Raw genomic sequence first — 13,404 nt, forward strand, 5'->3', positions numbered from 1 at the left:
ATACATGCCAGGCAGCCTCACAATGGCCAGAACAGCTGCTGACATTCTCCGAATTTCTCGATATGCCAGGTAACCGCTGACTCCAAAAAGCAGAAATCCTGATATCAAACATCCAATTATTTACACATCTTCCACATCCTCGACTGACATTATCGACAAACACACAATCCTCCACTTCTGCCAGGAGTCCATCGTGTATCCAGAGAAAAACGTCCAGTCCGGGCAAGTTGGGCTCTCCTTCACCCTGTCTTCTCCTCGAGAAAATTTGATCAATTGCATTGAGAGACCAGCTGAACAAATCCATAACTAAGAATTTGGAAGATATGCAAAAAGAGGCTCCAAAGACAAGACACAGAGCTGAAGCAGGGCAGATATGGGAGGAGTGCAGGAGACAGAGAAAAAGCGTCCTCCTCCAACGAGAGCAGAAAGAAAAAAAGGGCCCGATTGGGTTACCAGAACATATTTCAGGACTTCTTGGACTTTAGAATGAATAGTAATGATCTGAGAAGCCAACATCTGAGATGGAAGAGATGTTAACAGATAAACCATGGGTCAGAACCAGATCTAAGACGTGGCCTCTGGTATTAGGAGGTCAACAAACTCACCAGATTTAACAACATTAAAGATCCAGATGATCTGATTGGTTGTTGAAGTTTAAATTGAAAGAAGGATTCTGGGATATTTGGTGTGATTATAGCAGTTCCCTATCTGGGTGGTCTGTAGACAACCTGATATAGAACCGCTGCAGAAACTGATAATCAGATAAGGTCCAGTGTCCTTCAAACCCAGATTACTGGAGAAGACGATTCCTGGTTCTTCTGCCGTTCCTCCTCTGATTAAAAATGTGGAGATGAAGGTTCTGTCAAAAACATGCACACAATCCTCCCATGAAAAATCAAGTCATGGATTACAAATGTTGTTGGTTTCTCCAGAAGAATTAGAACATCTGGATCTTCTCAATAATAACTTTTATGAGCTGAAGGCTTAGATGTTCTGCTTAAACATGGAAGAACATGGTTTTTTAAAACCTTCTGCAGCTGAACAATCTGGGAGCAGCTGGAGAGAAAAGATAACGAGAAGCTCCTGCCAACCTGGGGTCTCATGTACTAAAGACTAAAGGTTGGAGGTAGGAAAATATTCTGAAACCTGCAGCCCACAAGAGGTTCAGATGTAGAAACTGTGTGTAGACATGTCACCACACACACTATGTGAAGAAACCATCAATAATGACCTAGAAGCCTCCATCACACAGGAGCCTGATGGAGGCTTGTTCCCAACTATTAGAATTAGAATAATGATTATAATGATTATTATAGTATAAAGGAATTATGAGCTGAGGAGGCCATCGTTGCATCAGTGAGACACATCTGCACATTGTCCTGGACAATCTGATCCAGCTGATGAGCCATGCATCATCATGTCCCAGCAGGTCAGGAGGATCTCTGACCTCTTCCATTGGTGATGTCCTCCAGCTGAACCAAAGCTGCCATCGTTCCACAGTTAGGAGCAACTTTAGCAGCTATTTATGGACATGTGTGGTTGTCTCCAGCTGGTCCACCTTAGGAACCATCAAACCTGACTTGTTAGGAGTTCATCTGCTGATCCGACACCGTTTTATTCTCAGTGAGAATGAAAGTGTCCCTCAGATGATTCTCATGCATTTTCTGCTCCTCAGCGCTCAGACTGGTGAGCATTTTCATCTACAGGTGACAGAAACAGAGGAAGTTTCAGTTTCCATCATTTTCTCAGGTGTGTTACGTTATTGTAAGAGGGTTTCCATCCCATCCCTGCTCCTGTCTGCAGTTCCCTCTGGTCCAACATTACCTCCTCATCCTCTTTCCCCTGGCCTTCCTACTCCTCCTTCTCCTCCTGGCCTTTCTCCTTCTCCTTCAGCGTCCACCCGTCAGCTTCCTGGTGCTGCTGTCGGTCGACCCGGTTGCTTTCAGGCGCCGTCCAGACTGACGAAGAGCTCCTCTGCAGATCAGAGCGAACCAGTAGAGCTGCAGGGGCCACAGCAAGGCGGCCCCCAGGTTACACTGCCAGGGGGCCACCAGGGGCACCCAGTACAGAGGGATGGAAGCATACCTGCAGCAGCAGACAGGGGGCACTGTGGTCATGGTTGTGTTTGTATTATTCTTTCTAAAGACTGGATCAGGATCAAATAGAAATAAAAATATTTTTAATATGAAGAAAGAATTTCAGATCAAAACAAGCTAAGTGAGGCTGAAGCTGGAAAACTTCAGATCGTTTTGGTCCAATAATAAAGACCTGATTTATTCTGATTTCAGTTTGACGTTTTATATCCACAGTCTGGACATCCTGCAGGTCCTGACCCGAAACATCTCAGATGTCCAGACAGAATCTTACACTCGAATGTGAAACAGGAACAGATCCTGGTTCTTAAATTTGTTTGATGTTGCAACCTGAACCTCCTGGCAGAGTCAGGTTACCTGCTGTAGGCGTAGTACAAGTAAGGGAAGAGCAGCACCCTGCAGCTGAAGAAGCTGAGCAGCATGAAGACGCCGTTCACTTTGTGCAGCACAGAGTTCTGCTTCTGGTACTGACGGGACACAAGAACACAGGAAACAGAAATCTGTTCACATCAAACCGGAGTAAAAACTGGAAGGAGACACATGGAACACATCTGGAATCATCTCTCCTCATACAAGTTCTGTTTCAGGTACGAAGACCTGGTTACATCCGGTTCTGAATCAGCAACAATAAGCAATAAAAGGTGGATAAACAGCAGAAGAAGCAGATCTTTCTGGAAGAAAGAACTGCTGAAACTAGAAGGAAAAACTCAGCTTGAGCCAAATGCTTCAGACACCAGACTCAGACCGACTCAGATGGTCCGTTTAGAGGGAGGTGAGTTTGGACCCAGATGATAGCTGAAACATCTGATAAGCTGTTCCGTGTTTTGGCAGAATTATTCCCGGTGAATGGACCTGCAGGAGGATTTCAATCCAACCAGGAACACAGAAACTTCTCCTCCTGATGGGATTTCTGTGGACAACTGTGGAGATAAATGATCTTTTCCAATGTTCACTCATGCTTCTGGACACACCTCCTGTCCTCGTTGTTCACCTGTCTGACTCACCTGAACTGAAAACATCTCACTGGGATGTGGTTCTCCTACATGTCCGATCTACACCGCCCCCTGATGGTAGGAACACAGACTGCATGTAGAAAACCTGAACCTCCAGTTCATCTGGAGCTCCAGTGGACCGTTGGATGTTTGGTGCGACAGAAATCCTTTTCATGCTCAGAACTTATATGAGCTGCAGATTTAATGGTGCTCCTATGTTCAACCCGTCTCCATCCCCATGGTCCAACTCAGATGGTCCAGTTCAGGTCCCCTGATCCAAAGTCAGAGTTTAAATAAAGTTCTGGAGTTGGACTCTGCTGCTGTCTTGTGTCTTATTTTCTGCCAGAGACAATAAAACCTGATCCACCTTCAGATCTGGACGAATCTGACATTTTCATCTTTGTGGAGAAAAGTTAAAACCTTAACAATAAAAATATAAAGATGTAGATATAAATTGATATAGATATAGGGGATATTTATATAGATATGTATAGATCCATAAAATCAGCAAAACGATGTTCTAAATGTATCAGTTAGGAAGGTCAAAGGTGAGACATTCAAATCAGTGAGATCAAGTTGGAAATATTTCTTCTGCTTTAAAGGGTCCAACATGTCCCCCTCCGCCTTTACAATCAGTTCATGAATCATGAACCCAAACCAAGGTAAAGTACAGGAGGTTCTGCAGAATTTACCAGTGAAAGTATGAGCCTGGAACTGCAGATCAGGTGCATCCATTAACTGACACGGAAAGGTCAGGGAGGTCCACCATGAGGAGCAGGAAATTATATAAAGGCAATCAGCGCAAAAACTCTGGTTCTGTTGGATATGCTCAGAATCCGGGTCAGATCAATAACAATCCACCACAAGGATCAGGTACAGAAGATATGCAAGTAATCTGAAGAATTACCTGGATCAGGACTTTTCCCAGACAGACGGAAGGTGTGCTGAGCTCAGCCAGAAACAAAATTCCCTGAAAGTAATCACCTTTTCCCTGCCGCCACAGCTGACCCGCGGGGGACAGAAAGGGACGGGGGGAGGATGGAAAGTGGGGGAGACATGGGGGGACGGGGGGAGACATGGGGGGGCAGGGGGGGAGACATGGGGGGGCAGGGGGGGAGACATGGGGGGGGCAGGGGGGGAGACATGGGGGGATGGGGGGGCAGGGGAGACATGGGGGGGCGGGGGAGACATGGGGGGGCAGGGGGGAGACATGGGGGGGGCAGGGGGGAGACTTGGGGGGACGGGGGGAGACATGGGGGGGCAGGGGGGGAGACATGGGGGGGCAGGGGGGGAGACATGGGGGGGCAGGGGGAGACATGGGGGGATGGGGGGGCAGGGGAGACATGGGGGGGCGGGGGGAGACATGGGGGGGCAGGGGGGAGACATGGGGGGATGGGGGGAGACATGGGGGGGCAGGGGGAGACATGGGGGGGGCAGGGGGAGACATGGAGGGATGGGGGGAGACATGGGGGGGGCAGGGGGAGACAAGGGGGGGCGGGGGAGACATGGGGGGGATGGGGGGAGACATGGGGGGGCAGGGGGAGACATGGGGGGATGGGGGGAGACATGGGGGGAGACATGGGGGGGGCAGGGGGAGACATGGGGGGGGCAGGGGGAGACATGGGGGGATGGGGGGAGACATGGGGGGGGCAGGGGGAGACATGGGGGGATGGGGGGAGACATGGGGGGGGGCAGGGGGAGACATGGGGGGGGGGGGGGGGGGGGGGGGGGACAGGGGGGGGCATGGGGGGGCATGGGGAGCATGGGGGCAGGGGGAGACATGGGGGGCGGGGGAGACATGGGGGGGGCAGGGGGAGACTGGGGGGAGGAGCTGGGGGACATGGGGAGACATGGGAGGAGGAGGAGACATGGGAGGAGACATGGGGGGAGGGGGGGGGGACATGGGGGGATGGGGGGGCAGGGGGAGACAGGGGGGGCAGGGTGGGGGGATGGGGACAGGGGGGAGACATGGGGGGGCTGGGGGAGAATGGTGGGGCAGGGGGAGAAATGGGGGGGGCAGGGGGAGACATGGGGGGAATGGGGGAGACACGGTGGGGATGGGGGAGACATGGTCGGGGCAGGGGGAGGACATGGGGGGGAGGGGGGAGACATGGGGGGATGGGGTGAGACTAGGGGGGGGCAGGGGAGACTGGGGGGCAGAGGCACAGCGGAATAGGAAGAGATGGGGGGGAGGAGAGAGACAGGGACAGAGAGAAGAAAGACAAGTTCAGTGAATAAGTCTAAATGAGTCTCATGTCTCAGACGGTTCCTCTCTCTGCAGAATCGGACTCAGAACTTCTCATCACAAATTTATAAAAGTGTCTTGAAATAGAAACAGAACCCAGGTGTTAATTAATGAGGCTGTTTAACAGGTAGGAGCTTCAGATGGTGCCACCTGCAGGCTGGAGGTTTGATGACATGCATTGAGTCCCATCGAAACAGACTGACCCGGTGTGAACAGTCACAATGTGGCTTGGTTCAGAACTGTTTTTCCTCAGGTTAGAGCTGCTTCCTTATTCAGTTCAGGACAAATCAAGTTTAAACCGGTTTAAAGTTTTGAATCCAGTTTTACTGTTAGGTTCACATTGATTTTAGACCTGGTTTACCGTTGGTGTTTACTCTGGTCATGGACTTGGACTGGAAGGACTCTAGGCCAGGATTTGGACCTTATTGTTGACCTGTTTTTATTCTGGATTCATTCTTAGTTTTGATCTGTTTTTTTTTTTTTTTTTTACTAAGAAACTAGTTCTGAATTTTGCATTAGACCGGGTTCATAGGTTTAATCATCACTTTGAAGAAGTTGGACTAGAACTTTGTTTAGATCTGTAGGTATTCGTTTGGGGACTGAGATCCAGAGTACATTTGTCCCAGTAGTGGAACTGGTGTGGGAAGAGGACTTTGAACAGGTCTATTCTTGGTTTTAGAGCAAAATTTGGATTGATTTCAACCTTTTCTTCATCAACCAATTTTTGGTCAGAGTTTAACTGGTTTCTTGGTTTTATTGAGACCTGTTCTTGAGGTGGTTTAGGAGTCAAATCAAACTAGTTTTACTTTTGGGAACTTTCTAAACTAGTTACCAGTTAGGTTCCTGTGGCCTCATGTACAAAGTGTGTTTACGCACAAAAACCTTGTGGCGCAACGTTTTACAGACAACTCGGCAGGTACTAAAATGAACGCTGAGTGAAAATGAGCAGATATCCACAAACAATAAGAAACTACAGAGAACTAAATCTCCCCTAAATCCACTGAAATATGACTTCATTCAGTTTAATTCATGTAGCATCAAACCTGATGTTTCTTCATGAGCTTTTGAGCATTTTGAGAAAATGATGGAAACTGAAACTTCCTCTGTTTCTGTCACCTGTAGATGAAAATGCTCACCAGTCTGAGCGCTGAGGAGCAGAAAATGCATGAGAATCATCTGAGGGACACTTTCATTCTCACTGAGAATAAAACGGTGTCGGATCAGCAGATGAACTCCTAACAAGTCAGGTTTGATGGTTCCTAAGGTGGACCAGCTGGAGATAATCACACATGTCCATAAATAGCTGCTAAAGTTGCTCCTAACTGTGGAACGATGGCAGCTTTGGTTCAGCTGGAGGACATCACCAATGGAAGAGGTCAGAGATCCTCCTGACCTGCTGGGACATGATGATGCATGGCTCATCAGCTGGATCAGATTGTCCAGGACAATCATGTTGGAGTTCTGCATGGAGCTGACCTCAGTGGTCCAGAGGGAAACCAGGAGGAACCGTTGGTCTCCGGTACCAGTTCCAGTTCTCACTACCCTGCGGTCCTTTCAACCAGAGCTTCTCAGAGGGAGCTGACTGAGAGGTCGGGTATTTAACAGTCATCCCAGAACAGGGCCGTGTCAGCCATATGGGTCGGCCTCATCCAGATGTTGCTCAGATATAGAAAGTTCTCCTAAACTGTGGCTCTCGTTGCAGCGAGGAGCTGATTTCTGAATGTAATCAGAGCTACGGACTGGACCCATACTGCTATAAGGGCCCCATCTGGAAGTCAATATGTTTTTGCACCTGCAGCTTTGACAGAAATCGCCTCCTTCAGTCACTCCCTTTCCTTTATGTTGTTAGTGACTCCTGAGGAATGACTGCCAAATAATATTCCATATCTCGCCTCAGATACTAAAACCACTATTCCTCCTTCTGTGAACGCTCCCGTTGCCATGGTTATTTGAACACGTGGTGGGTGTCTTCTGGGTATTTATAATACTTTGCACATGTACCAGGTGGTTCCAGCACCACATGCAGCTGAGCCCAGTTCACCACAGACTGGGATGTATGAAGGCTACGTGTGCGGTGACGTGGCGACACACGGTTTCTACATCTGAATCATTTTGTGTGCCGCCAGTTTCCGAATTTCTCTCCACACCCAACTTTTAGCATGAAAAGCTGCGCACTCTTTCTAAACTAATGGACTGGTTCCATTAGTTGGGGTATGGATCAGGTTTCACTGGTCCTGGATCGGACTATTTGTAGATCAGGGTTAAAAAGTACCAGATTGGATTTGGACTGGGTTTGTACCAGCTTTAGATATGAATTGGGCTTTGATATGGAACAGATTTTATTCTGGTTTTTGGACTGGTGCTGGTTCTGGGTTTGGTTTTGGATTTGGATTTTTCAAAGACTGGAACTGAGTTTTTCACTGAGTGCACAGCAAGTGTTTGTCCTGATGGTGGCGCCAGAGGAAACATCAGAACCAAACAATCACTGTTAGATGTTAGCGTTGCCATAGTTACCAGAGAAGCAGGGAAGCAGAAGGCCACCATGAAGACGTGATGCAGCACCATCAGCACCTCCCTGTGAAGGAAACCCGACACCGCTGCTCGCAACGACCTGCCATCAGGCCCCGCCTCCTCGTGACCTTTGACCTGCAGCTTGTACCAGTAACACAGAAACATGGCGAAGACGTCGTAGGCAAAGTACGGCGTGGCAAACAGGATGTAGGACTCTGTCAGCCAGTGTCTGAGGAGGAGATGCAGCAACAGATACAGATGGTTGAAGAAGGTTTCTATGTTTATTAAAACTAATGAATTATTATTCCTGAAAACCTTATTTTTGTCTTTATCTGCTTGGTCAAAGAGCTGTGAGAACTTTTGATGCTGAAACTTCCTGAAAACCTGAAATAAAACCCAAACTTCCTGCTTCCATGTTTCTGTGTTTCCAGAGCTGAAAAAGTTGCTAAGGACAGGTTTCATCCTCAGCCTCCATCACTGACCTTCCTGTTATCTTTCCTGCAGATATTTTTCGGGAACTAATTATGCAGCAGATTTCTGACACTCCCAGGCTGATAGAAATTAGAGCAGTCTGCTTATTTAGGACGAGGTAAAACCAAAATGAATCCCTCATTAGCAACGTTTCTGCATTTGAACTTAAAAGTCCCAGAGTTCCTTGCAGCTCTCATGATTTGATTACCAAATGTGTCTCAGATCAGTGCTCCACTTTGACTAGGAAATCAGGAAACCAGACCTCCCTCCTATTCTTTGTTTTCCCATCATGCTCAGCAAGGAGGATTACTGACCGACTGAAATAACTGCAGCTGCGGCTCGGTTCAGGAGTCCAATTAATCTCAGGTTGGTAATTAGATTACAGGCTGACAACCTCAGATTTGCTGCTGTCCATCACTTTTATTCATCAGATGAGTTTCTATTCACAAAAGACGTTTTACAGCTTTTACAGGGAGGGAACCTGGAGGAGAAACTGATCTGGGATTTCTGGGAAAAATTTGAATAAATCTGGTCATACACGAAAAAGCGAAAGTTTATAGAAACACGGAGGAGGTCCTCACCTGTCCTCCATGACGTCCATGCAGGACGAGGTGATGATCCATCCAGCTGAGGAGGCCAAGATGGCCTGCAGAGAAGACACCAGACTGGGAGGACATGAACAAACTGGTCAGACTGGGAGGGGTAGGCTCAGTTTAAAATCAGCATTTATTCTACTTTTTGGCACAATGACTTATTTTCTGTCAGAAAGAAGGACACCCACCCAGGAGCTTCTGCTGCAGTCAAATGATCTGATCTATATTTACATAAACTAAGACAAAGATGTAATCTGAGCAGAAAGGAAACGTTGATGGTTAGAGTAATAAAGGAGCTCTGAGAGCTGAAACACCTGATCTGACCTTTTCCTAACTCTGCGTGGAAAAGCCTCCATGGCCTCTCCATGGTCTACCTCAATCACACAGGATGTACTGGAGGGAAAAGAAGAGGCCAAAGTCCATCTGAGTATGCTCAGTGACCTTTAACCCCACTGAGGTCAGTAATTTAAACACCTGAGTGGCAGAGGTCTTCAGTTCCTGCTTCATCTGGTTCAGCCGCTGGCAGCATGCTGCAGAACCTCAGCACCTTCTGAAGGTTTTTAAATATTGACACAAACTACGTTGTATCCAATCCACCGAGTGGGAACCACTGATCAGGAAGCCCCACAGATGGCTTGTTGAAGTCGAGAGCTCTGACAACTGTACCAACATGTCTCTCGCTCATCAGCTAGAAAAAGACCTCTGTTTTGCAGAAGTCTAGATCCTATCCGCAGGAGCAGCCGACCCATACCCGATATGCCTCATAGAACATATCCTATCAAGTCGATGCCAGAACTTAGAGGTCCATCTCTAAACTGAACTAAACTGGTGCTGATACTGTTTCAGTGCTGCAGACGTTCTTCTGGATGTTCACCTCAGACTCATTACAATGTTACCCCAAGGCTTCCTGCTGGGACCTCTTATCATTTCAAATCTCCCAACTAGTCCCGGGTCACTAGAAGATTCTCACGCTGTGATGAGTAAAAATATCGGGTCGTCACAGCATTTACACCAACATCTTAGTTCCTACCTTGACAGGAGTGATAGGTGGCGCTACGTTAGTTTCCCCACCATGACTGCAAGGTTCTTAATGAGCGCAAATATTTTAAAAGACATTTCAGCCTTCTTACCAGCAGTGTGCAGCAACAGGAGGTGGAGGGGCAGCACTGCTACGTTGCGCTCCATACAGATGGAGAAAACTGACCATCATCTCAATAAAGGACTTTAAACCAGAAACCGGGCCGAGGAGGAAGGAACACAGACCCAACCGGACCACAGAAATCTGTTCACCTCCCAGGTTCTGACCAGACAATAGAGTTCCTGTCAGGCTGTGTGTGTGTGTGTGTGTGTGTGTGTGTTGTTACCGTGTGGACAGAACCACAGCATCGCCTTCAGGCCATCCCATGAGGTGTTTCAGGGCTCCCTTCGCCACCAGGAACAGTCCTGGGAAGAAGACGGCGCCGGCAGCAAGCAGGCCCAGCATTCCTGATCGGACCATGTGTGGACAGGTGTGTGCGTGTTGTGTGTGTGTAGATACTGGTCTGCAGGAGCTCAGAGAGGAGGATCAGAGGGGTGGAGCTTCCAGGCACCACCTGTGAGAGGTGGTGTGGTGAGGGGGGAGGAGGCTCAGATTATCCACCAGAGGATCAGGACCGGTTCTACAAACTGCATCCACAGCTGATCTACAAAGGAGCAGCCCGAGTTCTGTCAGACAGGTTTGGATCAACAGTTCTCCAGAACTCCTCAAGGTCTACCTGGGTGCAGTACCTGTACCTACCAAACTAAAAGGAGATAAAACATCTCCAGAAGACCTGGGACTTATGGCTTTAAAAACCAGAACAAAAGTCCTGACCCAGGACCCGCAAGATGGATCCCTCAACTGGTGTTTGGTACTCTGGAGCTTCATCAGAGACAGGCTGTAAAGAATTCACTGTTGAAGTGAAACAGAAATCACTGAGGTTCATGATGACTCCGGTCACTCAGACAGTCTTCATCAGTGGGACCTTCAGGAGATGTGAAAGTTTCAGATGTGTCCCACCTGAGTCTGCCTCTGTTCAAGAAACATCTGAAACATGAAGAAGTTGGAAGGGAACGAGTTCTTCCAGCACCAGCTCACCTCCACGGATTAGAAAATAAAGTCAAGGATCATCCTCAACAGAACCGGTCCTCAACAGAACAGCTTGGGATCGGAGACCATCTCCAAATGGTCTTGTTAGGGTGCCAAAATCTTTTCAAGGGGTGTGAATACTTGTTTAGGGTTACTACTGCTGTCAACGTGAGGATAATGAGATTAACCCAGATTTTACCCAGGAGACAGACTGACAGGCAGAGGGACCACAAGCCTGTCTGATCGCACACACACACACACACACACACACACACACACACACACACAGACACACACACACACACACACACACACACAGACACACACACACACACAGACACACACACACACACACACACAGGACACACACACACACACAGACACACACACACACACACACACACACACACACACACACACAGGACACACACACACACACACACACACACAGGACACACACACACACACACACACACACACAGACACACACACACACACACACACACACACACACACACAGGACACACACACACACACACACACACACACACACAGGACACACACACACACACACACACAGACAGACACACACACACTGACGATGTAGTTAGAAACACAGCAACAGTACAGGTCCTTCTCAAAATATTAGCATATTGTGATAAAGTTCATTATTTTCTATAATGTCATGATGAAAATGTAACATTCATATATTTTAGATTCATTGCACACTAACTGAAATATTTCAGGTCTTTTATTGTCTTAATACGGATGATTTTGGCATACAGCTCATGAAAACCCACAATTCCTATCTCACAAAATTAGCATATTTCATCCGACCAATAAAAGAAAGTGTTTTTAATACAAAAAACGTCAACCTTCAAATAATCATGTACAGTTATGCACTCAATACTTGGTCGGGAATCCTTTGGCAGAAATGACTGCTTCAATGCGGCGTGGCATGGAGGCAATCAGCCTGTGGCACTGCTGAGGTCTTATGGAGGCCCAGGATGCTTCGATAGCGGCCTTTAGCTCATCCAGAGTGTTGGGTCTTGAGTCTCTCAACGTTCTCTTCACAATATCCCACAGATTCTCTATGGGGTTCAGGTCAGGAGAGTTGGCAGGCCAATTGAGCACAGTGATACCATGGTCAGTAAACCATTTACCAGTGGTTTTGGCACTGTGAGCAGGTGCCAGGTCGTGCTGAAAAATGAAATCTTCATCTCCATAAAGCTTTTCAGCAGATGGAAGCATGAAGTGCTCCAAAATCTCCTGATAGCTAGCTGCATTGACCCTGCCCTTGATAAAACACAGTGGACCAACACCAGCAGCTGACACGGCACCCCAGACCATCACTGACTGTGGGTACTTGACACTGGACTTCTGGCATTTTGGCATTTCCTTCTCCCCAGTCTTCCTCAGGGTCCGGTCACCTCTTCTCGTTGTGCAGCGTTTTCTGCCACACTTTTTCCTTCCCACAGACTTCCCACTGAGGTGCCTTGATACAGCACTCTGGGAACAGCCTATTTGTTCAGAAATTTCTTTCTGTGTCTTACCCTCTTGCTTGAGGGTGTCAATAGTGGCCTTCTGGACAGCAGTCAGGTCGGCAGTCTTACCCATGATTGGGGTTTTGAGTGATGAACCAGGCTGGGAGTTTTAAAGGCCTCAGGAATCTTTTGCAGGTGTTTAGAGTTAACTCGTTGATTCAGATGATTAGGTTCATAGCTCGTTTAGAGACCCTTTTAATGATATGCTAATTTTGTGAGATAGAAATTTTGGGTTTTCTTGAGCTGTATGCCAAAATCATCCGTATTAAGACAATAAAAGACCTGAAATATTTCAGTTAGTGTGCAATGAATCTAAAATATATGAATGTTAAATTTTCATCATGACATTATGGAAAATAATGAACTTTATCACAATATGCTAATATTTTGAGAAGGACCTGTAGAGTTCACCACGTTAAAGGTGAACACAGGTGGTTTCTTTCTAGGCGGTGCTCTCCAGGAATTGGTTGATGCTGAAGACCAACAGAGCTTTAGTCTGACACCTCCACACATCCCAGTAGATCCCCAAGATCTCAGGACCAGAAGTTCCATGAGGTTCCCTGGGTTAAGGACCAGGGGAGAAGGAGCTCCTGGGTTCTGGAACAGTCTTCTTCTCTCAGTGAGGTCTTCTAGATGAGTAGGACCACCAGCCCAGATGAAACCAGACCAGTCCTGGATTCTTCATTGCCTCATCATTAATAGCAATAATCATAATCATCATTATTATTATTGTAGCTCATATAAAATGAACCATGTTGGTGCCATGGTAACATGTTCGATTCATCTGACCAGCAGGTTAAATAACCAGGCTTCAGTTTTTCTGCTCTTCTGTGGGACCTCCAACCTTC

General features: G+C 47.5%; 1 protein-coding gene across 1 annotated transcript; it reads right to left on the bottom strand.

The window, feature by feature from the left end:
- Positions 1–314: 314 nt before the first annotated feature.
- Positions 315–11,345, bottom strand: LOC124862305 (ceramide synthase-like). Its single transcript, XM_047356133.1, has 7 exons — positions 10,270–11,345; positions 8,894–8,977; positions 7,845–8,070; positions 3,993–4,088; positions 2,451–2,560; positions 1,825–2,085; positions 315–1,700 (listed from the first exon to the last, which is right to left on the bottom strand). Exons 1-6 carry the CDS (start codon positions 10,401–10,403, stop codon positions 1,890–1,892), a joined length of 846 nt encoding a protein of 281 aa, XP_047212089.1. The 5' UTR covers positions 10,404–11,345; the 3' UTR covers positions 315–1,700; positions 1,825–1,889.
- Positions 11,346–13,404: the final 2,059 nt, after the last annotated feature.

This window comes from Girardinichthys multiradiatus, chromosome X, assembly GCF_021462225.1.
Source record: "Girardinichthys multiradiatus isolate DD_20200921_A chromosome X, DD_fGirMul_XY1, whole genome shotgun sequence".
Lineage (NCBI taxonomy): Eukaryota > Metazoa > Chordata > Actinopteri > Cyprinodontiformes > Goodeidae > Girardinichthys > Girardinichthys multiradiatus.

Excerpts from the sequence above, each read along its gene's own strand:
- LOC124862305 (XM_047356133.1), bottom strand. The coding sequence starts at position 10,403 with ATGGTCCGATCAGGAATGCTGGGCCTGCTTGCTGCCGGCGCCGTCTTC. Across the intron at positions 8,978-10,269 it reads GCTGTGGTTCTGTCCACACG|TCTGGTGTCTTCTCTGCAGG; the intron begins GTAACAACACAC and ends ATGTCCTCCCAG. Across the intron at positions 8,071-8,893 it reads ATGGACGTCATGGAGGACAG|ACACTGGCTGACAGAGTCCT; the intron begins GTGAGGACCTCC and ends TCTCCTCCTCAG.